We start from the raw sequence: 22,989 nt of genomic DNA, 5'->3' as shown, positions 1-22,989 counted from the left end.
ATGATCTACTACGTCAGTTTAAAAAATTTTCTGGGTTCATTTGTTTGGCTCCCTAACAGTACTTCTCATAATCTTATTAACTCATGACAAATGCCTTAAATTTACAACTACTATTTTGGTCATAAAACTGTATGATAGATTTTAACTTTATACTTAAGAAAAATGCTAAGCTTACAAACAAATTTTACAAAAAAAAAAAAAAGAAAATTACAACATGATGTGGCATAATATGGCTAAGTTTTTCAAAAGTTGAATTTATCTTTTTTCCAATCATATTATGTCACATCATGTTGTAAAAAAAAAAAAATTTAGATAAAATTTGTTTGTAAACTTAGCAATACTCTATCCTTAAATTTCGAATGCGGTTGATGTTGTTGTATTCATGTTATTATAATTAAGATACTGATGTGGCAATGTGTTGATGTAATGATGTTGAATGGTGTTATAAATTGAAGGAATCGAATCACATTAGTTATGTAATATTGAAAATTTTAGAAGAATTCTCGTTTTTTTAGAAAATTGTCTTGTAAAAGAAAAACAGAACATATAAAATTAGAATTTGTAATTATCATAATTTAAAAGTTAGTCTTAAAAAGTAAGAAAATGTTTGGGGTATTAAAGTTTTTACTACATTTTTTTGTAAATTCATGTGGCATTTTCACATTTTATGAAAATGAGTATCACGTACATTACTAAGCAGTTTCATATTTTAGTAACACAAGTAATACGTGTCATGTTAGTTTGTAAACATGCTAAGTGTAATGTAAACTTTCTTCTTCTCTTTTTATTTTTATTTTATATATATATATTTTATGTCGGAGAATCTCTCCAAGGCAGGGCCCTTCGGACCCACCCCTACAGAGTAAACCTCGGTCCCGTGCACTGCACTCTCAGAAGTTTTCCTACACAAAACTGGTTAAATCGCTAACTTTTCACCAGGGGGTGTGACCCCAAAGGATTGTTTGCACCCATGAGGTGTTGAACCTTAAACCTTAAAGGGATGATACCTCAAGACCAAGGCCTCCACCACTTTGGCCAACCCCTTGGGGTTAGTAAGTGTAATGTAAACTACCACTTGATAACTATAATTTAGTGATTGATATTATAAGTACAAAGTAAACTATAATATTAGTTTGTAATAAACTTATAATAAAAACTATAATATTCTACCAACACTTTAGAAAGCAATCTCTCTTCTTTCAAATGATAGAAGAATCTAAAATCTATTCCCAAATCCTCCAAAGGATTACTATATTTTGAAACCTAGGCCCAACAATAAATTTTAATTAAGGCCATGAGTAGAGTTCCGGCCGTAATGGTATGTAGGGGTGGCCATTCATGTTCGCGTGTCGGATTTAGGTCATATTGAGACAGAGTTATAAAATTATACATATATGTATGTATACAATATAATCTTTATTTGGAATAAATCACTGAACACTGTAATTATATTTATTTTATAATTACAATTACGGTGAACACCGTAATTATATTTATTTTATAATTACACTAAATATATATGTGACATACGGGCTATTAATTAAATAGAATTTCTTACGGATCTTTCTAAAGGACAAAGCTTATGTGATGAAACATAAATATTGTTTTTGTTCTTTGACGAAAGAAACTTGAGTTGTAAGTAACTGAGTTCAAATCTTTCGAAACTAATCTACATCACCCAAGAGTCCTTAGAGATGTCCAGCTAAAGATTTTGAATAACATATGCAAAGGGAGAGTAGGGGGCTCCATTAAAGACGACATACGAGAATGAGATTTTTGTTCTATAACAAATGAATTATCATGCTTATTAATTTACTCCTCTTTTATAAGAGAATTATCTATTCCGTCTTTGGGTGTTATATATATGAAAAATATTATATATTACATTCCTTCCTACTCATATTCTACTAGTAGTGGGGTTGATATGATAGTGTAAATTAGCTTTTAGAATTTTATTTTATTTTATTTTATTTATTTATTTTTTCTTTTGGGAAACTATCTTTTGCCCTTATAAACTATAATGTCTTTGTACTTTCTCCTCATGAACTGCCAACTATACTACTTTGCCTCTATAAACTACAATTTTGTGCTCAAAACCTCATTTCGTTAATCAAAGCCGTTAATTCAGACGGTCAACCCGTCACTTTCCGTTACTTCACTCCTATGAACTACAACACATTGTTACTTTGACCGGCTGAGTTAACGACCTTGACTAATAGAATGGGGTTTTGGGCATAAAATGGTAATTTATGGGAGCAAAGTAGTACAGTTGATAGTTCATATAGGGAAAGTGATAATGCATTATAGTTCATAGGGACAAAATGTAGTTTCTCCTTATTTTTTTAACAATGGTTGATGAACATTGTTCTTACTCATATTCTAGTGGAGTTGATATGACAATGTAAATCAATTTTTAAATTTATTTTAAACAAAGGATGATGAACACGGGAATATCAGCATTGTAAAACAAAGGGGGAGAGATTTGATTTAGCGACCTCATGAGTCGTAGTCTTCGGCCCATTAAACTACCCATTAAAATGGTAGGATGGCTTACTTCATCGCACACCATTCACACACGTGTGTTAGGTAAATGTCATGATTGGAATTTCTAGGGCAAAACGACGACGGTTCCTTTGTTTGAAATTATGCTGTAATCCCAGGAGGCCAGGTGGAAAAACCGTGGCCGCAGGGACACCTCTGTAAAATCCTTAACAAATCAGGGGCAAGTACACATCCCTCACACACCTTCGCCAAAGTGCTCACTCCCGCCCCACTCTCTTTTCGAATTACATTCCCACACCACACCCAGTACCCACGCTCTCTCTCTCTCTCTCTCTCTGTGTCATTTCTGCGGTTCGTCCGGTTCCTCTTCCAAACCGGACGCGAAAATGGTAGCCGAACTCCGGAGCTCTGATCCGATGGATCCGCTTTCGGCCTACTCGGGTCTCGCCCTCTTCCCCAGGACCTTCGGGGTCGCACCCGACCCGTCGAAGCCGTACGACCCTGACACCGACCTTGACGCCATCCACAACTACCTCAAGTCCTTGGTACTCTCTCTCACACTTAGTCACCTCTCTCCTTTAGATTTAGTTTTCTTCAAATTCTAAGACGTGTAATCTTTTTACAGAGTATAATTTTCGATAAGAATGTACCAAAATGAAAGAGAGTGAGCTTGTGAAACTTTGAGTTTGTTTGTTTGTTCCTGTCTTAATTATTTGCAATCTGAGAAAGCTAGAAGCTGTATAAGTCGAGTCGAGAGAGGCTATTTAGGTCAGTTAAGTTGAGCTTTTCGTTGAAGAAGTTGAATGGTTAAGACTCACAGTTTCATTTTTCTTTCTGCTCTTTAGTTTTTCTTCAGTCAAATAAGAATTATGCAAGTTTTACGATCGGTTAAACAAAGGATCATCATTGTTATTTTGTTATGGTGTGGAATCAAATTTTTGGTTTCTCTATTGAGTATATTGCAAATTTCAAGTTCTGTATGAGACATTATGCCCATTGATTGTTGAGACAAATCCAACGGTTGCAAATTAGAGAACCCAAATTTAACCTAAATCTATCATCTCTGATCTCTCCATTCTCTCGACTCTCCTCTCACAGTCTCCACCATCCTCCTCGCCTCCTATCTCTGTTGCCGCTCCCACCATTCCCCCAGTGCCCCCAACAGCAACCACCACCACCATCGCAGCAACCACACACCTCGACGCCTGGCTGAAGCTGAACGGCTCGTGCCCGGTTTCCAGGAACTTGCCGCTGCCAACCCCGCTGTCCACGCCGCTCTCGGAGGTCGTTTCACTCTCGCAGTACGCCGCAGATCGGAGGCGGAGGAGGTGATAAGATTTGTGGGTTTTTCTTTTCTTTATGGGTTTTTTTTTTCTCCGTTTCTTCTTGGGTGGTGGGTGGTTTGGGGTTTTGCCGTTTGATGTGTTTGTTTGGTTGCCCAAAAAGATGTGTAAATATTTTTGGATAGATAGGTATTGGGGTTTCTGTTTTTTACTGAATTATGGTTCGTGTTTGATGGAATTAGAGCAGAAAAAGTATCTTCTTCTTATTAAATAGATGGTGTTGGTCTTTCACATAATATTGAATTCTATGATTGAATCATTTTTGCCAAATGCATGTACATATACATCCCAAAATTAATCGAGCTTGAGCTCGAGCTCGACCAAAATAGACGAGCTTGAGCTCGAACAGGGTTCCAACCCTATCGAGCCAAGCTCGAGCAACATTTCTAGGCTCATGTCGAGCTCAAGCTTGGCCTCAAAGTAAACAAGCCGAGCCCGGACAAGCCAAGCTCGCTCAAGCTCAGTTCGTTTACACTCCTAGAAACAACCCCCCCTTCCCCCCCACCATCTCTCTTTATAGAGTAATGCTATTTATACAACTGCGATACAACTTAATAAAGTGGCAGTGAAAATAATTTCTTCGATCAATACTTATAAAAACAAAAGGCTAATTTTCACTGCCACTTATCCCAGTTGTATAACAGTCGTATACTAGTCTATTAAATAGCATTACTTATATATATATATATACTATATATGTCTCTATTTAGATTAATTGAGTTGAATTTATAAATCTTATTTATTGTGCTCTCTACTTTCTTACTGCTGCTGCAAGTTTTTGCACCAGGGGGTGAGTAAATTTAAATTTTACATCTGATTCATATGCTAAGCTTGTTTCCTTTTTATTCTTTGTTTGGTTACTTGAGGAAAAAGAAAGATGCTAAACTATGAACATGAGCACTAAAATTGGTTAGTGCTAGAATTCTTAAGTTAGGGAGAGGTGAAATCAATTTGGGTAAGGATTTGAAGCGAGGGCCTTCATCGGCTTTCAGTTTGACTTGGAAATTGAATCTTTCTTGCCATTCAAAGTAGTAAGTTGTAAGAGCATTGCTACTTTCCTGCAACATTCAACATTCTCATTCACACCAAAATACAGACCATATTGTTGGTTCAAAGGGAGAAACTCAGCTGAACGTAGTGGTATCAGGCTCTCCTAAGTAGAGGTTTTAGTTTTGCAAGATCTAGAAAATTGAAGAGTCCTGGACTAGGAAAAACTCAAATTCCCTTCCCCCCCCCCTTGGTTAGAGTCTCCTTCCATAGAAGAGAGAATTCAATGATGGATATCCTTATCAAACACCCACAAATTCAAATCAGGTTTATTTCAGGGTAACATGTGTTGTTTTTGAGGATGATGTGGCATACATCAGTTTAATCATGCAAAAGTGGTCATATTTCATGGTTTCCCTGCACTTTCAGGCCTTACAATGTCCTAATAAATTTCTAGAGGAGGCGAAAATGGTTCTAGATGGTAGTTCAGAACTTGCAAACTACCCGGCAATTAAAGAGAAACACGTTGGTGCTGTAGAGGATAAGGAAAGTCTCCAAGCAAGAAGGCCAGCATTGGGCCGTAAGCGGGCTCGGTTTTTTTTAAAGTCTAATTTGATGTAAGCTTATAGTTGATGCATTTTGTTTTGTCAAAGTAAAGAAGTGGTTACTTTTACTGAGATTTATCAATTGAAGTAAGTCATCTTCATTACACAGTCAACCTACTGAGAGCTTGGAACCAAGTTTGGACATTGAACAACTAAAAGACCCGGAGGAATTCTTCTTGGCCTATGAACGGCTTGAAAGTAAGTTTCAGTCCCTTTGTCTTCTGGAATCCATGCTGCAATCATTTTCGTAAGACTTGTTTTGCTTGGTGATTGGTGCTTAGATGCCAAAAGAGAATTACAGAAGCAGATTGGTGGTGTTTCATTGGATTTAGATGAGCATAATCCATCCAAAACTGCACGACAACGTCGACCAGGGATACTAGGGTATGATCTACATTTTGTATCATCTATCCCCCATTATGCTGTTTATCTTATATCATGTTTTTTGGTCATATGGACTAACCTTGTTATTTTGATCCAGGCGGTCAGTTAGATACAAGCATCGCTATTCATCAGTGATTTCTGAAAATAATGAGAATATTTTATCTTCTCAAGAGACATTTGATTCAGGCATTGTTAGCCCAACTAATGACATCTCACAACGCAAAACTGATCATGATTTAGCATCAAAGGAGAGGTATATAGCTGGTAAGTGGAAACTATAGAAGAATAAAGATTAATCAAATCAACTCTAAAGAGATGTCCTTTCGCTATCTCTTAGCTCTTATTTTTCACTCAATACCATTATCCATTTTTCTTTTTGCTGTTTTTTCCCAATTAATAGATATCTGATATCATGATTAATTGCATGCTAAATAGGTTCAATGGACAATCCAGAGAACAAGGTTAGTGAAATCTTAGATGAATTGCTATCTGGCAATTTTGAAGATCTAGAAGGGGATAGAGCAGTCAGTATTTTACAGAAGCGCTTGCAAATCAAACCCATTGATTTGGGGAAGTTAAACCTTCCAGAATTGCAAGATATCCAAAAGATTGATTTGAAATCTTCAAGACGAAACATGCCAAGGCCTCGGAAAGCTTTAGCGGATATTGATAATATGTTAAAAGGGATTAGCAATAAATCACATGTGAAGCTCATACCAGAGGCAGAAAGCTCTTTTCATCATATATCTTCACCCACACCCCCATCAAGTCTGTCTGCTTCATTATCTGTGTTACAGAGGCAAATTTTGAGTTCAAAGTCATCAAGTGATCCATTTCCAAATCCAGATTTTGGCCACTCACCTGCAAAAAATTCCTCTTCGACTGAATGCACGTTGAAAGAGTCTGACCTGGATCATACAGGAATGCAGTTGAGCACTTGTGATGAGTTGAAGTCACCCTTAGTTGAGGAAGATAACATTGATAATCTGTTAAAAGGGATTAGCAGTAAAACACTTGTGAAGCTCATGCAGGAGGCAAAAAGCCCTTTTCATCATATAGCTTCACCAACACCCCCAAGAAGTCCTCTTGCTTCATTATCTTTGTTACAGAGGCAAATTTTGCAGTCAAAGCCATCAAATGATCCATTTTCAATTCCTGATTTTGGCCACTCACCTGCAAAAAATTCTTCCCCGATTAAATGCATGCCGAAGGAGTCTGACCTAGATCATACAGGAATGCAGCTGAGCAATTGTAATGAGTTGAAGTCACCCTTAGTTGGGGAAGATGACACTGCAACTGCTGAGACAGATTCACAAGACGTGGCTATTGAAGATGTTACTTGTACATCTGAAGCAATTGTGCATGATAATTCCAGTAAACTTTCTTTTCGTGTTGATGTTGGCTCAAGTGGAACTCATGTTGACATGGAGGACAATGTTGGAGGCAGTATGGATATTGAAGTAATAGATGAGCAATTAAGTAGGCATGGTGCTGATATTGATGCTCAGGAAAATGGATCCAATAAATTGGAGGACAAGGTGAATCTTCCTTTGGTTTGTTTATATTTAATTGTTTACTAGAGTTGTATGACTTTTGAATTTGAATGTTATGTTTGATACTGTGACACAATTCAGGTAGAAGACATGCCACAGGAACAGGTGGAGGCAGTGGCTTCTCCAGAATGTAGTGTTAACATGGTGGACACAACTGAGGAAAATTCGAACTACATTCGGACTCCATTGGGTATGATCTTATTTGTCTACTTGTGCATCATAAGAAGTACATGCTTGATCCTGATGATTAAATGTCAGGTTTTGAGGAGAATTCAGATCAGTTTATCTACCAATGGCTACATGGAGTTAATTGGTCATTTCTTGGTTCTGAAAAATGAAAATAAAACATCCTGTAGACTAGTTAGAAGCAATGCAATGAATATCTAAGCTAGATAAACTGACTCCCTACTATTTTGGGAGTCTCATGCTTGGCCTCTTTAAACAATTTCATGTCAAATCCTTGCTGAATCTATGGCAAATGGGTTTCTGTGTTTCATGGTTTGCCTTGCATGTCACCGACTTCAAGTCTAATAATTTAATTAGTGGTTACTAACTTGACTTACCTTTAGATGGTCAAAGTGGTTGGTTGTTTAATCCAAATTATGCATTACAAATTCATGTTGGTTATATCTGTACATATAATCAACCAGTTCAACCAAGTTGAGGTACATGGAAACTGCTAATAGGTACCTAATGAATTATCATTGAACTATTCTATATGTAAAAAATAAGTGTTTTTTTTTTTGTGATTACATTCTCATACATGATAAGCTTTCATCTGAAGTTTTAACAATTGTACATTAGGAGTGAAGATTATGCTTTAGATGGTTTCAACTTAGTGTATTTGATGAATTTTCTTATTTTCTCCATCAGATCAATCAAATCCTGCTGTGGTTGAAGACCATGCAGTGCATGGACTCTCCCAATCCCCAGATAATGTCCCAGAACAGAGTATAGAGGTTACTATCTTTCCCTTATTGTCCTTTTCATTCATGCTTTCGTTTTATTTGCTGCTTGTCATCATTAAGTTGAGAGTGTTTGCCATATCTGGCTTGCATATGCCATCAATAAGTCCTAGCTGGCTTTTTTGAAAAAAAATGGAAATAGAGCAATTAAGAATTTGCAATGCTGTATGAGAAATGGCTTGCATATGGCTGAATGTGACTAAAAGACTGTATGTTGCTTATAATTTTTAATCCCTTGGTGGTAGGACTTGATATACTTGAATTGGGGTGATGTGTATGTGATGCTTTGATGGCTGAAAGTATTTTGGCTACCAATATGTGCAAGGATGAAATGGACATGGGACGCTGAGTGTTATTATTCATATGTTCCTGGTAATGGCCAAGGGATTGTACAAATATGCACATAGAAGATATTGTTAGGATGTTTGTTACCTTATGAACACTAGATCCTGTAACCTCTGTGTTTACTCTCTGAGTCCAGATAATTTCAATTAATTTATAAATTAAATTTTGTGCTTTTTATGTACGAAAAGAGTTCGATGCTTTTTGATGCCTAAATCTAGATGTTTGTTTCTCATGCATATTTCTTATGTAATATGTTTATTTCCCAGCGTCTAATCTTTGATTATTATTATTATTATTTTAAAAAAATTTCTGGGCATTATTTGTGGCGTACACACCCCAACCCCATCATGTTCCCTTCTGGTTCATGGCCTAGGGGCTCCCTTTGGTGTTTTTCAGTTAACTGTTCTACATATCCAATGAATGATTTGCTTTGTGACGGTTAGTTCCGCTTTTAGTATGTGGTTATGATTGAACTTTGTTTCTATTTTCTCGTGAAACAGAAAATCCAGGAAAGTATCGAGGTGTCATTGAATGAGCAAATCAATGCAAAATCACGTCTGCACAGAGAGCACAAGAGTAAAGAACGTTCTCACAGGAAAAGCCTTGCAGGTGTCCATTTGTAACAATCTCAACCATGTTAACTAGGACTTTTTTGGTTGTTTTGTTGGAATAACCGGTTGTTGTCTTTCTAGGAGCTGGTTTATTGTGGAAATCTGGGGTAAGACGAAGCACTAGGATCAGGACAAGACCTTTGGAGTATTGGAAAGGAGAAAGGTTACTATATGGTCGCATCCACCAGAGTGAGTATTCTCTTGTGTGGACTTTTTTAGATAAGGGATTTACTGTGTTATGACTCCTTCTCATATTGATCCTTGAACTTAAAATTAATAAGTAGTCAAAATGCTTTCTGGTTCCATTTCTATATGAACTATTCTTAGGAGATATGCGTTAAGTTTGTCTAACATTAAGTTGAGGTTTTATCAGAATAAAATTGTGGCATTGGCAACCATAAATCTTTGCCAGTTTATGAGTTGGGAGTACAAAATAAAAGATCATTGCGGCAAAGCTTTTGTGTTGTTATCATTGGTCTACTTCTATTTTCTTGCACTAATTGCTAGAAGGTATGGTGTTCTACCAATTTCTGGAGACATGTATCCTGAATATTGAAGTAAAATTTAGAATGAACCTTTTGCTTACTGATATGAATAATGCTCATAGTTTACTGTTTTCAATTTTACATAGAATCAAGTGTTTGAAAAAGGTAGAATGGAAATTTTATGTGATAATTGCTTTCCTTATCATAATATATGTTTGTGTGGTAGGAATTTTCATAAATAATCACCACCTGTGTGTGTGATAAGCCATTTGTACATTGCTTTAGTCACTAACTCGTCCATATTAAGTATGTTTGGTGACCTAAGCATTTGTTGACTAAAGTTCTTAAATTGTGTTTGAGCCAATGAATTCTTAATGGCATCTCACAATGGAAGAATGGTTGGAGGTTGCGGACCTGTGGTAATGAGTTTAAGACCCATCACCCACTTATTCATAAAAAAATGAAAAAGAAAAAAGAGTTTTTCAATGTGTTTAAAGAGTTTTTGGATTTAAATAATTTGTTTGGAGGAGCTAAATGTGAGGCAACAAAATTTGTTTAACTATTTCTTTTTTATATCCCTTTCCATCGATACCCAACTGTTATGACTTGGTACAAAAATTTAAGAATAGTTTTGTTGTATTATACTTTTTGCAGGTTTGACAACAGTTATTGGGTTGAAGTATGTTTCTCCAACAAAGGGTGACGATGGAAAACCTGCTCTCAGGGTGAAATCTTACGTCTCGGATGAATACAAAGAGCTTGTCGAACTTGCAGCTCTACATTGAGATGATTGAAATATGAAGAAATATTTGGTGCCCCATCAAGTTTTCTTATATCTTATGTCTCCTGATACCCTTTTTATCTACTTGTCTCGGATATGTGGAAAGAAGGCTTGTCTGTAACTAGTTACAGTTCTAACGGTGGTAAATGGTCATTTACTTCTTGTTGTGGATAATTAGCTTCTATGCCAAAAATTTCATCAGTATATGTAAGGTGATTGAGTTATTGCATATGTTCATGGTGTTCTTGATTTTCCCCTCCCCCCAAGAAAATGTCATAGGATTGGACTTATTTTCAGCAAATAACTCATTTGAAGATTTGGAATTGAAGAAGTCATTTGGATCAGGAAAAAAAGGTGTAATTTTCAAAGCCTGCATAACTTATTTGATGGTAACTTTTGGTTAGGGTTTGAATTTTTGTTGGCCGTTGCTTTTATATGTATATAAAAAAATAAAATTTTAGATGGTGTTTTTGTCGCTCTAGGTGGCTTTTACCTTTTTGTTTAGACAGACTTTGCTTTAATCGCCTTCTTTCTTTCTTCCAATTGGTTCCAAAGTTGAAGAAGGCTCGCCAATCTTCCTAGCTCGTGACTTTTGACCGTTGACATTCCTCTTCACAATATTAAAGGTTTCTTAACGGCTCCCAACAGGCTCCATAATTCGAAGTTGACAGTAGGCATTGTTGATTACAGTTTTTAATACCTATTTTGACGGTTAAATAAAGCCGATTATGCTACGTTGAAGGAGACAACTTCTCCCACTATCATCAAAAAAAAAAAGAAAAAACTTATCCCATTCTAGTTTCGTATATTCTTTCATTTAATGACATGCTAGATGGTGTTTTTTGACACTCCTCTTACGTGTTTGCCCTTTGACAATTGGAACTATTAAATATTCAAGCTCTTGAGGATTGTAAACGGGTTAACATCTTTATTTGCTATTGGGGAAATTACAAATAATAGATTCTAATAGATGCCCACTTGCTTATTCAATCGAGTTCACATCAAGGGATTATGTCAAAAGAAAAAGGTAGGGTGCCTCCTTCTCCTTCTCCTCCTTCTTTCTTTTTCTTTTTATAGTTTAATTGAAAAAGGGATAAAGCTACAAGTGACAGGTAGGGTGACTTCTTAAAGACAAAAATGTTTGCTTGCTTTCTTTTGAATGGCAACAAAGATTTGGAAAGTAAGTTTTGTACAAGGTGTATAAGCAGTTACGACCACCGCTGCTTCAGGCGGTTATTGAATTTTTGTAACCATAATTGCTTTGTCTTAGGTGGTTAACGGTTTTAAAATAATTGCCTGTCAATAGTTATTGAAACTCATAACCGCACTGCATAACCGTTTTTTAGAAATAGGCATTTTGGGTTTATTTCAATGTATTTGGGCTTTCCTTAGCCTCTTTTTAGATTCTATTTAAATGGTTTTGGGACTCTTTTTTTTTTTTTTTTTTTTTTTTTTTAAATTAAAAATAAATAAATAAATAGAAGGCTTCAAAATGTAATATAGCTCAAGAATTTTATCAATTGAACCCCAAACTCGATATATTTTTTTATAAGAAATGACACGAATTGTAGAATTTTTTTGGGCTTCGAAATTAGATGCAAACTAGTCAAATGACGTACAAAGAGAGGAAAAAACACTAAACATTTGTGCCAAATCATCTCTTTCTTTCGGGTAGTACTAAAATACTAAATAACTAACAACCCTTACAATGAGAACACATGTGCCAATCCTCGATAGCCTCTTTAAACAGACTAATTCCAACTACTTCATGACATGTATATGACATTGTAACGCATGCATGTGATATTGTATAACCATTATTTTGTTATGTAAGGATACTATGTAAAAGTTTATAGATATAGATGTATTTGTGAGATTTGTGTGTTATTAAATGTCTTATGTTTAGATGTTTCCGCTGCATGTTAGTGATCTTTGATATGATATCTGTGTGAGTTTTACTCATCTTAGTCGTGAAAATTCTTTGAACAACCTCATTGGTATTCACTGTCTTCGAAATCTGTGAAAGGATTTAACGTCAAACTCCGATCTATACTAACACACTTTTAAACTTGTACAAGGGACAAAAAGGTCATTCTACGTGACTGTCGATCATTCGATTATCATATCGATTGTTTGGAAATCCTACCGAGCGTTTGTCAGCATGACAGAATCCCCCATTCCATCAAAGGTCTTAATTTTATAGTAATCTAACACAATCCAAGGCTATTTTATAAAGCTTAACACTGTCTTAACAATAAATAATAGTCTCATGCGCCACAATGAATGTCCATACTCATTAGCTTATTAACCCATCATTAATCTCATTATAACACAATATCTTGCCATGTAGATCTACATTAAACTTATTAAGCAGTAGATTAACCATGACAAAACTACTAAATATCACATGTTATCCACAACTAAACCTATCAATACTCGTTACCAACTTATAAAATCTAACATATTGGATTAAACTACCAACACAAACGTAAACTATTTTTATAAAGCTAATACAAAAGATAAACACATAGGAAATATGCTCATAGTAGTAGTAAAGTAGGAGATTACCTCTCTTGAAGATAACCTTAAGATTCTCCTCTGTTGGGGATAAAATTCACTATGGGTCCCACTATCTCTCAACAACCCTTAATTATTTCATAAGGTACTACGTTATCTCAACTACCTCACATTATCTCTCCACTATTTCAAACGATTCTTCAATCATCTGAAAGGAGAAGATCAAGGAAGCAGTTACAGAGATAAAACCCTATGAAAGAGAACTCAAGATATAGGTAAAGGAGATCCATCACTTATTTTCTCAATAGATAGCTAGCTCTAACTACATTTAGACCCCATATACGACTGCTAACTTAAGCATTGGAGCGAAGCCTTCCCTGGAAACCTCTTTAATGCTCTTATTATTTTGTAGGAGCCCGAAGATTGATGATCATAGATGCCTTGAAGAATGTGAAGATCACACCAATCGAAGACTGTTAGACTAAAAAAATTCATCAACAGTTTGGCGCCATCTGTGAGAACGACAACGTTCTTACAAAATTGAAATCCATTATGGTGGTGATCATGCGTTCAGGCGATACATCGACCAACTGGAACTAGATCTACACTGATCTATACTCATGGATCCCATATCCACTCTATGGCGATTTGCGTGTACATATACCAAATCGTGTTTGCTTTCGCCAGATTTACATTTATCCAACGTGTCTACACAGATCTACAATCATGAATCTCAAATCCACTATGTTGTGATCTGCGTACACCAAATCGGTGTTTTCTTTTGTCAGATTCACGAAAATAATTCTCCTAGGTACGGATCTTATGGCGAGGTAGGCAAAAAGCAACAAATTTGCACTCACCGACGTTGAATCAGATCCACCGCATTAATTTTAACTTATTAATTTTGTGTCAACTTCGCAGATCATATAAAAAATTATAAGTTATAAATGTTATATGTTGATTTTAAGATATGAATATAAGACGATTATATAAGTAAATTCTAATTCAACCTATTTACTTAAAAATGTCAATTTTTTGAACTTAAATCGTCAATTTCATAATTAAACAGATTAAACTCACCGTACCTCACTCGTTAATTTTATACTAAATTTCTATCAACTTGTCAGCCCCAACTTGGTGTTCATCAACTGCCAAAAACAATCTAGGATGATGATGATCCTTTAGTTCCCGGTGGGTCCCTTCTCAAATCCACTGTTTCCACTCAAAAAGCGCTATGCAAAGCGAAGCCATACAACCCTCAAACTTGAGATAGCTCAAACAAAATCCAGACGAACACAGATAGTGAGAGAGAGAGAGAGAGATCAAAATGGCTGTCTCTACTCTAACCGTTACGACCCCAAAGCTCAATTCCCTTCAAACCTTCAATCCCAAGTCCTTCTTCACCACCAAACCCTCTTCTTCTTCTTCACCTTCTTGTTGTTCTGGTTCTTCTCGCGCTTGTTTTTTGAATGCAGACGATGCGAAGCTCTCTATAGCTTCAACTTCTGCAACCAAGAAGCGTGTATTTGATATGGGTATTGGGCTTTTAGCAGCATCAGCTCTGGCTATGTCACCGTTGGATGCCAATGCTACCAGAATCGAGTACTACGCCACTGTGGGAGAGCCTCTGTGTGAACTCAACTTCGTCAAGTCTGGGCTTGGTTACTGTGACGTGTCAGTCGGCCCCGGTGCGCAAGCTCCTTATGCTGAGCTTATCGATGTGAGTTTTAACTTGAATTGGGTTTGCTTTCTGTTTTGGTGTTTTTATTTTTATGTAAATTTCCTTTGGCGCTGCTTATATTTTGGTTTGCAATGCTGTTCTTTGTTAGGTGCTCGTTCAAATTATTGCTTTAATTTTTATAAAATGTTGTTGCATAATCCGTGAACTTCTTTATTTCTGTTGGAGGATAAATTAACATGATATTTTGTCAGAAAAATCTTGAATTTCAAGAAGAGATTCTTTTGCAAAAATGGTTGTTGAAGAATTGTTCAACATGTTAGACGCAATCTCTGATGGGCAAGTTTCATGCTTTGCCACCAACCTCTGTAATGGTATGGCTTAATGTACACTGATGCGCCAAAAGACATATTTAGACAAAGAAAGAACCAAATTGAATCTGTTAATAAAAATGGACTGAAATAGCAACATATCCTGGTAGAATGTGCTTAAGAATTATGGATATATGTTTGCCATGCCACTAAAAACCATTTAGATTTGTTTAATTTAGATTTTTCTACCTGCCATAAAAAGGTTTGTACATGTTGTGAGTGCAGTCAAATATAGTGGGTTTGTGCAAAATTGAAATAGAAAAATGGAACAAAACATCAAAAGGAGACGCAAAGATTTACTTGGTTTAGTGTTAGGCCTACGTGCACAGGCGACGACGAGGAGAAAGTTTCACTAACAAAATAGGAAGATTACAGTAGTGGCACAAAACTTTAACATAACATAAATCACAAATACACCTCAAAGAATTAACTACCATGAGGAGTGTAACTAGTAAAATTAGAAATGCAAGGGTTGCAGGTGTACTTACCCTGCAAAAAATGCTTTGGGTATCATTATGAGATCCAACACCCAGAATAGCTAAAAATCTCCAACAAACACCCTCCGTACACACCCGTGTTGTTGCCAAAGCTAGTCTCTTTCTGAAAAAAATCTTACCATTGCCTTGATGTTCCAAACTTCTACAAAAAATTTTGCGGTCTTTGGAGTTTCCACTCACTGTTATGCATGATATCAGTTCTCTAATTATAGGCCTCATTTAGCTCTGTTCTGGTCATGATATGACATTCAGCTTATCATTGAGTCTGAAGACTAATACAGGATGTCTCTATGTAATATTGGTGAATTTACTGCTACTATTTCAGTTGGCAATTAAACCTTATCAAATCTATTTCCAATGCAGGTTCACTACACTGCAAGATTCGCTGATGGAACAGTCTTCGACAGTAGCTATAAACGTGCTAGACCTCTCACTATGCGTATTGGTGTGGGCAAGGTATATGATGTTGTCTTATACATTACGTTATTGGTATGGTTCAATCTTAAATCATTAGAGTGGTCATATTACCTATCTCTTAACTTCTAATTTTGGATTGATGATGCTTGAAGCTTTCAAACCTCAAATCAGAACTACTTTGTGTGCATGAAAGTTAAAACACGTAGAGGTTCTCTTTGGACATCTAACATATCCTTTAATCCAGGTTTATCTTCATCTGTCAGGTTACATTATCTGCATGTTATATCTGTTCATGCAAGAGATTTTATGTCTATACTTATTAGAAATTAAAATAGATATACCTTTGGGCTGTAACCACTAAAAACTTTTGTCCTATAAGAATTTATCTCTTCCTATCAGCTTATAAATTATTTTGTTTCCAGGTCATCAAGGGATTGGACCAGGGAATTTTCGGGGGTGAAGGAGTACCTCCAATGCAAGTAGGTACGATATTCAAACTGTATCTATAGACTTACAGAGGTTCTTTTCTGTATGTTGTTTCTCATTTGCCCAAATATAATTCATTGTGCCCCACACAGGTGGAAAACGTAAGCTTCGGATTCCTCCAGAATTAGCGTATGGGCCAGAACCAGCAGGATGCTTTTCAGGTGAGGTTCCATATCCCATATCTTGACTCTTACAATGATTACAGTCTTGAAACTTGAAACATTCTATAATCATAAAATGTGTACAACATCTTCATAACTAATCAGGTGAAAAAAGACGAACAAAAAACAATCTATCTGCCTCTCTCTCTCTCTCTCTCTCTCTCTCTCTCTCTCAATCTACTGTTATAGACTTTGTTTACAAATACCTTATGGATTGGAATTGATAAGTTTCTTGCTTGAACTCTTTTTTGGCAACTATGTAGTGTTTTGTGAACCATAGTTGACAAAATGCCAGTGATGGATTAGATTTGATAAATTTCAAAAGCTCCTTGGTTGCATTAGTGTTATTGATTGTATCATGATTAGGACATGCTCTTGTTGGTATGGTGCAAAGGTCATACTGACACTCATATTAATTTTTTTTATAGGTGACTGCAATGTACCTGCCAATGCAACTCTTCTATATGATATTAAATTTGTTGGTATCTACAGTGGAAATAGAAAGTGAAGGAAGCCCAAATTCATTTGATAGCAAATAGATGGAAAGCCCATGAAAATCAAGTGAGTTTCTTGTCCTCTTGGAATTGAATTTTACAATTGTAAGATAGAAAATTAGATGGTAATCCAGGCATTCAGGACCCTACATGAACTTTACTATCTGCACACTTGGCCTGTGAAATGGACGTCATAGACCCGCAATAGATTGGCCTCACCTTAGGTTTATGTTGTCAAAATAATAAAGGGGAATCGGAATAGCTGTCACATAAGCACAGATGTCACTCATCTCCTGAGATGTGGATAAAACATACTTGCCTTGTTTGTGTATACAGTTAATGGCTTATCCTGGTTTGAGTACTAAATATCGAAGTATGAGATGAGATGAGATGTTTATTCACATATAGGGGTTACTCTGAAATGAAGGCTGGTAGATGATCGTCAATTCTTTTCCAACCAAACAAGAGCATTCTCACTAAAATTTTAGAAACACTATGGGAGGTCAGTGAAAAATATAAAATTTCAAAATTTGTGACAGAAAAATGGACAATAATCATGTATCCAGGTATGGTGCCTGAGAATCCATGCTTTTGTTGTTGGGATCAAACTGAAGTGACTTCTATAAGGAATACATATATAAATACTAAGGTAGTATGGTGCACATGCTGTGAATCCATGCTGGAGGAAGCAATAATACAATGTTCCGAAGTGATTGATCTCCAAGGTAAAAAATGGCCTACAAATGAATTCCTAACCATCAATAATATGCTGAGTCTCCTACTGCAGTATTCATATAGGGAGAAGTGCTAGAGAGCCAAAGAGAATTGTCTAGAATTTTTTCCAAACTGACGTGGCAGAATTTTAAAATGAAAATTCAAGGGGTGGTTGGAATTCTGCCACGTCAGTTTGAAAAAAATTCTGGACAATTCTTTTTGGCTCTCTAGCACTTCTCTCATATAGGTATATCTTCACTGATTGGATGACTACTTAGATATTTGGTTTGCTAGTGTTCTAACTGAAACCATCATGAATACCAACTCAAGGTGACTCCAAAACCTTATGGACAATATACTATTACAGAATCAAAGATCATTAGTCAAATATTAGTATATTATATTGCTTTACATTACATGCTTTAATTATGGACATGGGCACTGATATGCTTCCTCTCCTTTGAAATTACCTAAAAATAGGCTTTGGTTCTCAAAGTTTAAAGCACCGAAGTTTCTAGTATGGATCAATTTGTATGGCTGAATCTCATGGCTGACACTGGTCACCTTTCTCAAAAGTACAAGACGTGCCTAATAGCTGCCTATCCGAAATGCTTGCCGACTGTTTTTTCCTGAAGTAAGACTAGTACCAAGCACTACTTGCAACTAGAAATTCCTGTGTCATTTCAGGCAGTAATTGATCACCCTGATTGGTTTAACAAGTTGAGCTTCTGTCTTTGCTCATGGCTTGATACTTGAGCTTATTGTATATGTGATTTTGAACGAATAAAGAAAGCATATATTATTGTGAATTCTTTTTCCAAACCCTACAAGATTTTGTTTTCAGAATTTGATTTATGTAGCTAGCTTGACAAGTCTCTGTGTCCCCTGAATAGTCCCAACTCTGATGCTATTTATTAAATAAATTGTCAATGCAAACTGGAATTGCTAGATATGTTGTACACTTTCTTGATAATCTACTATTTCAAATATTTCTTGCAAAATTTTCATACTACCCATGCACACTTTCTTGGAAATGATGTGGGAACTCTATTAATAATACATTACCCATCTTCCAGTATGATGTTGTTCTACAAATTGTTAGTTCCATTGCTACAAAATGGGCATATTACTACTGTAACTATATAATCAAATCAGATGACTGATTAGCAAGCACTCTTGGGAATTGGTTTTATTTCTTTCAGCCTTGCTCTTTTATATTTGAAAAAAAAAGAGAGGGGGAAGTCTGCATGAATTTGTTGTTTATTTTTCCTTCAATTATTATATATGAAAAAATAAAAAGGAATTCCTTGTGTAGGTTATTGTGGCTTGTTTCCAAAGAGCAGAAGGTCCATTAGTTACTTACAAACAAATGCATACCATTAATGTTATATGAAAAATGTATCTAAAAACACTTCTTTAGTAAAGCCTGCCTTAATGGATCAACAGATTTTTGTTTACTATCACATCAAGTTCAATTGTAATTAAGCAAGATTTGGGATTAAACAAATTATGAATCAAAAATTGGCTTCAAAGTATAAATGCACTAGATGGAGAGTGCTCTTTGTTGTTTTCTTTATTAGGTGAATTTCTTTTTCATTGATAGAAAAGTGGGGAAATAGTGGATATGCTTTTTGAGACTTGCACGTGCATCTCTCTGTTCTTGGGACTGATTATGTCTTTACGCTTCCTTTGGATCTGAGAAAGTGTGAGGGAAGTAGAAAAGCCGAAAAGGGAAGAAAGATTATTCTTTCCCTAGGTTTGCCCGAGTGGGAGAATAGAAAGATATGCTTTTCTTAGCAATTTCTTTTCTTTGCCTCAGCTCTTTATAGGAGCCAGATGGTTTTGAAATAATTTGAATCATCTTTCTTAAATACTGGTGACGCCTGGGCATTTTTCCAAATCTGGGGAAAAACCTGCTTTGCAAGTTCAGCCAAGTATTATAGTTTAATTTAAATCTCTTCTTCTTCTTTTTTCTTTTTTTTTCCAAGAAATGCAGATGAACTTAAAGAGAAGATTACCAATCTGATGAAAGAATGATGTTGCTCTTTAATAAGAGGTTCCTTGATAACTAAAAGCTATTTTGACTGATATTGTTTGCACCCTTTCTGTTTTGCAGCCAATAGGATTTGAATTTTAGTTGCTTAACATATCTACTTATCTTCACTATGTCACATTGTAGATGTAATTTGTATCTTGAATGTCATCAAAGACCTACCATTCACATCCGACTCAGCAAATTTACTCTTAATTTTAGCTACTAAAAAAATCACATTTCTGTATTTTAGCTACTTACTTTTCTTAAGCACTTACATCCCGTTTTTTATTTTAGCTATCAACTTTCACTATTCCATTTAAATATTCTTTTTCAATTATTTATTTATTCTTTCTTTGAGAGGAAAGAGAATGTTAGAGATTTTTTATTTTATTTTTTTAATTTAATTTTTTTTTTCTTCACATTTGGTAAGTGAATAGTGTTGCCAAAATTTGGTGAGCACTATACCAGCTCACCAAATGTTTTTCCATATTGAGCCGGATGCAGCTTATTTTGGTCCCATTTTAGCATCCCGGCTATCCAAAATAACATTTGGGTTTATATTGAGCAGATGAAAATGCTCAAAGGTTGCCAGAGCAAAAACTTTGACATGTGGGGTAGGTCCTTTTTCATGTGCCAGGTAACTTTCGTATGGTCATATCTGATAACCCTAAACTACATATGGCAACCTTCACCCCACCACCTACATGTAGCAGCCAGCTTGCACTAGGTTTTGTGTTTAATTACAGCTGTGAACAAGCCAAAGTCATTCCAGGCAGAAAAGGGAAACCATAACATCATGGATAGGTGCTTCATAACAACTCCCAATATATTCACCAAATACCCAATAACCATTCCGCATTGCAAGGCCCAGAAAATACCACTCATTGTCATTGCAAAACTACAGGCTACTGCTGATCTTTCAGAGAAGAAAAGTAAGGAAACATAGATTAGCTAACAAATTTTCTCATACTTCTTACTAAAAAAGAAACCCCAAACCAAAATTTAATTGTTAAAACCCCCCCTACATTGGAATTTTACAGTGGTTTATAGGTAGATAAGACAGAATTTTTATGTTGTTTCTTTCAACTACATAATAGAACATGCGTTGGCGTTGTCATCACTGAACATGGTGCTGTATGGGTCCTCATATCTTGTCACAGTGCCAGTGGTGGCAGTGTTCTCTACATTCCTGACATAACCAGGAGGTGCTTTCTTGTCATAAGCTTGAGCAGTGTAAGGCTGAGCCACTAGATTGTAAGGAACATAGGGCCAAATCTCTGCCCTTTTCCCTGTTGACTTTGCCTTCTTCAGCACCTTGCTTGCTTCAACATTTCCAATTACAGTCACCTTCTGCTGTTTCCTGCTTATGTCCACTGATTTAACTCCTGGAAAAAGCATAATCATTTTTTTATTCAAGTTTAGCAGCCTGTCATCAGTTTGTAATACAGGAAGACAGAGAGAGGCTAGGAAAAGAAAAATGCAACTTACCACTTAATGAAGAGAGGGCTTTCTTGACCTTAAGCTCACAGCCATCACAGTCCATCCTTACCTTCAGCTCCACAGTCTGTAATTGCTTCTTCTTTTTGTGTTTATGGGTACTGCCCATCAAGTCAGATAAATACTCCAAAGTACCGCCAACTCCCATTTTTACTGTTTAAAAAATCCCTTTCAAGAGAACCCTCTTGTGAAAGATAAAATCAAGAGCTTCTATGCAAGCTTTTATGAGCTTGACAGAAATGAACATAAACCAGCTGAGAGTTCTTGAAAAAAAGAGAGTAAAGGAAAGACCAGATTCGATGACAGAAGAAGAGGGCTGCAGAACACAGCTTGGTTTGTGGAAAATGGGAATGCTTAAAGGTGAATTTATAGCAAGAACATTTGAAGAAGCTGCAAGGAACTAACCCACAAATAATTTATTCCTTCCTTGCCTTCCAACAAACAAAGGAAAAGGCTTCTAAGGCTGCCCCTCTTAACTTCTTTACTTCGTCTGATTTCTTTCTTTACACAGGCCTACTTCTTATATAGCCTGTACCTCATATATTCAAACAGGAAAAAAGGTGGTGGACCCAGTACAGCAGTAAACATAACACTTAAAAACCTGATATTTTTTGCTGGGACTTTGTCTTAAAACTTTTATCAGTTCCCTAATACAGCAATCTTATGCTTAGGGTACAACAAAGAAAATAATACAAGAGGCAGGATATAGGCTTCTATTATCATCAACATCAAGTATCTTATACATCTTCCACCCTAATGTTAGGTATGTTCTGTGTTTTTGTTTTCTGTCTTTTATTTATTTTTATTAACAAACAACCCAAACACAAAAAATCTTATTAATAAACATTTTTCTTACAACCGGTAGCAGTGATTTAGTGGTTCAAGCAAATCTCAAAAGTGGTTGGGCACGTATTAGTACATGAGTTTGAATCTCCGTAATGGAGAATCACCTACATATGTTTAATTAGTATTAGCCGTCTTGGTTCCCATTGATGTTATGATAAGGCTGAGTTAGTTATGCCTCATTTGGTCTTAAGAGAGCAACTGTGATTCCTGCTGTTTAGGCTCTCTTGAACAGGTTCCATTAGGCAAGTACTACTATAATCACAATTCATCCCGCCTGAAAAAGAAAATTAAAATAAAAAAACATTCTTCTGGCACCAAATAAATGAGGTTTGTTGGTAGTTTAATTCCATTTTGGAATTATGCATTAATTGGGGGAGTAGTACTATTGGATGTTGAAAATTCAAACGTGTCTCCCATTATAAACCATCTAATTAATATGGGGTAGACATATAAAGACGAAAAAGATATGGTAGTACTTACTAAAAACAGTAAAAAGAAGGGCTATAGCTGCAAAAACCCCGCCAAGAAACAATGGGTGTCGCAGTAAATAAACGTTTTGAAAGCAACGTTAATGGAAAGAGACTACCTTAAAGGAAAGAGGTTTGGCCCCACTGCCTTTATTAACATTGATTAATCAATCACGTATATTTAAATAACAACAATAATAGTGAAAAGCAGCTGCCACGTCGCAATGTGAACAACACACCGCCAAGCG

At 35.9% G+C, this 22,989-nt stretch overlaps 3 protein-coding genes across 3 annotated transcripts; 2 read left to right on the top strand and 1 right to left on the bottom strand.

Moving 5' to 3' along the window:
• Positions 1 to 2,762: 2,762 nt before the first annotated feature.
• Positions 2,763 to 10,851, top strand: LOC132166061 (centromere protein C-like). The gene is made up of 11 exons (XM_088511790.1): positions 2,763 to 3,047; positions 5,262 to 5,449; positions 5,547 to 5,635; positions 5,719 to 5,821; positions 5,919 to 6,085; positions 6,257 to 7,359; positions 7,456 to 7,564; positions 8,248 to 8,333; positions 9,185 to 9,293; positions 9,377 to 9,484; positions 10,435 to 10,851. Exons 1-11 carry the CDS (start codon positions 2,889 to 2,891, stop codon positions 10,563 to 10,565), a joined length of 2,352 nt encoding a protein of 783 aa, XP_088367916.1. The 5' UTR covers positions 2,763 to 2,888; the 3' UTR covers positions 10,566 to 10,851.
• A 3,401-nt stretch (positions 10,852 to 14,252) lies between these two features.
• Positions 14,253 to 18,756, top strand: PNSL4 (FK506-binding protein 16-2). Its single transcript, XM_088511840.1, has 6 exons — positions 14,253 to 14,798; positions 15,988 to 16,080; positions 16,464 to 16,524; positions 16,620 to 16,688; positions 17,117 to 17,249; positions 18,377 to 18,756. The coding sequence occupies exons 1-5, from the start codon at positions 14,406 to 14,408 to the stop codon at positions 17,194 to 17,196; spliced, it is 696 nt and encodes a 231-aa protein (XP_088367966.1). The 5' UTR covers positions 14,253 to 14,405; the 3' UTR covers positions 17,197 to 17,249; positions 18,377 to 18,756.
• A 2,005-nt stretch (positions 18,757 to 20,761) lies between these two features.
• On the bottom strand, positions 20,762 to 21,897 carry LOC132166187 (Heavy metal transport/detoxification superfamily protein). Its single transcript, XM_059576964.2, has 2 exons — positions 21,420 to 21,897; positions 20,762 to 21,316 (listed from the first exon to the last, which is right to left on the bottom strand). The coding sequence occupies exons 1-2, from the start codon at positions 21,574 to 21,576 to the stop codon at positions 21,018 to 21,020; spliced, it is 456 nt and encodes a 151-aa protein (XP_059432947.1). The 5' UTR covers positions 21,577 to 21,897; the 3' UTR covers positions 20,762 to 21,017.
• Between the last annotated feature and the right edge of the window lie 1,092 nt (positions 21,898 to 22,989).

Source organism: Corylus avellana, chromosome 11 (genome assembly GCF_965113065.1).
Source record: "Corylus avellana chromosome 11, dhCorAvel1.hap1.2, whole genome shotgun sequence".
Lineage (NCBI taxonomy): Eukaryota > Viridiplantae > Streptophyta > Magnoliopsida > Fagales > Betulaceae > Corylus > Corylus avellana.
This window is presented reverse-complemented; position numbering and strand designations above follow the sequence as displayed.

Coding starts and splice junctions, on each gene's coding strand:
- LOC132166061 (XM_088511790.1), top strand. CDS start 2,889: ATGGTAGCCGAACTCCGGAGCTCTGATCCGATGGATCCGCTTTCGGCC. Junction 7,360..7,455: donor CCAATAAATTGGAGGACAAG/GTGAATCTTCCT, acceptor GACACAATTCAG/GTAGAAGACATGCCACAGGA. Junction 7,565..8,247: donor CTACATTCGGACTCCATTGG/GTATGATCTTAT, acceptor TTTCTCCATCAG/ATCAATCAAATCCTGCTGTG.
- LOC132166187 (XM_059576964.2), bottom strand. CDS start 21,576: ATGGGAGTTGGCGGTACTTTGGAGTATTTATCTGACTTGATGGGCAGT. Junction 21,317..21,419: donor AGCCCTCTCTTCATTAAGTG/GTAAGTTGCATT, acceptor TGCTTTTTCCAG/GAGTTAAATCAGTGGACATA.
- PNSL4 (XM_088511840.1), top strand. CDS start 14,406: ATGGCTGTCTCTACTCTAACCGTTACGACCCCAAAGCTCAATTCCCTT. Junction 16,081..16,463: donor TGCGTATTGGTGTGGGCAAG/GTATATGATGTT, acceptor TTTTGTTTCCAG/GTCATCAAGGGATTGGACCA. Junction 16,689..17,116: donor ACCAGCAGGATGCTTTTCAG/GTGAGGTTCCAT, acceptor TTTTTTTTATAG/GTGACTGCAATGTACCTGCC.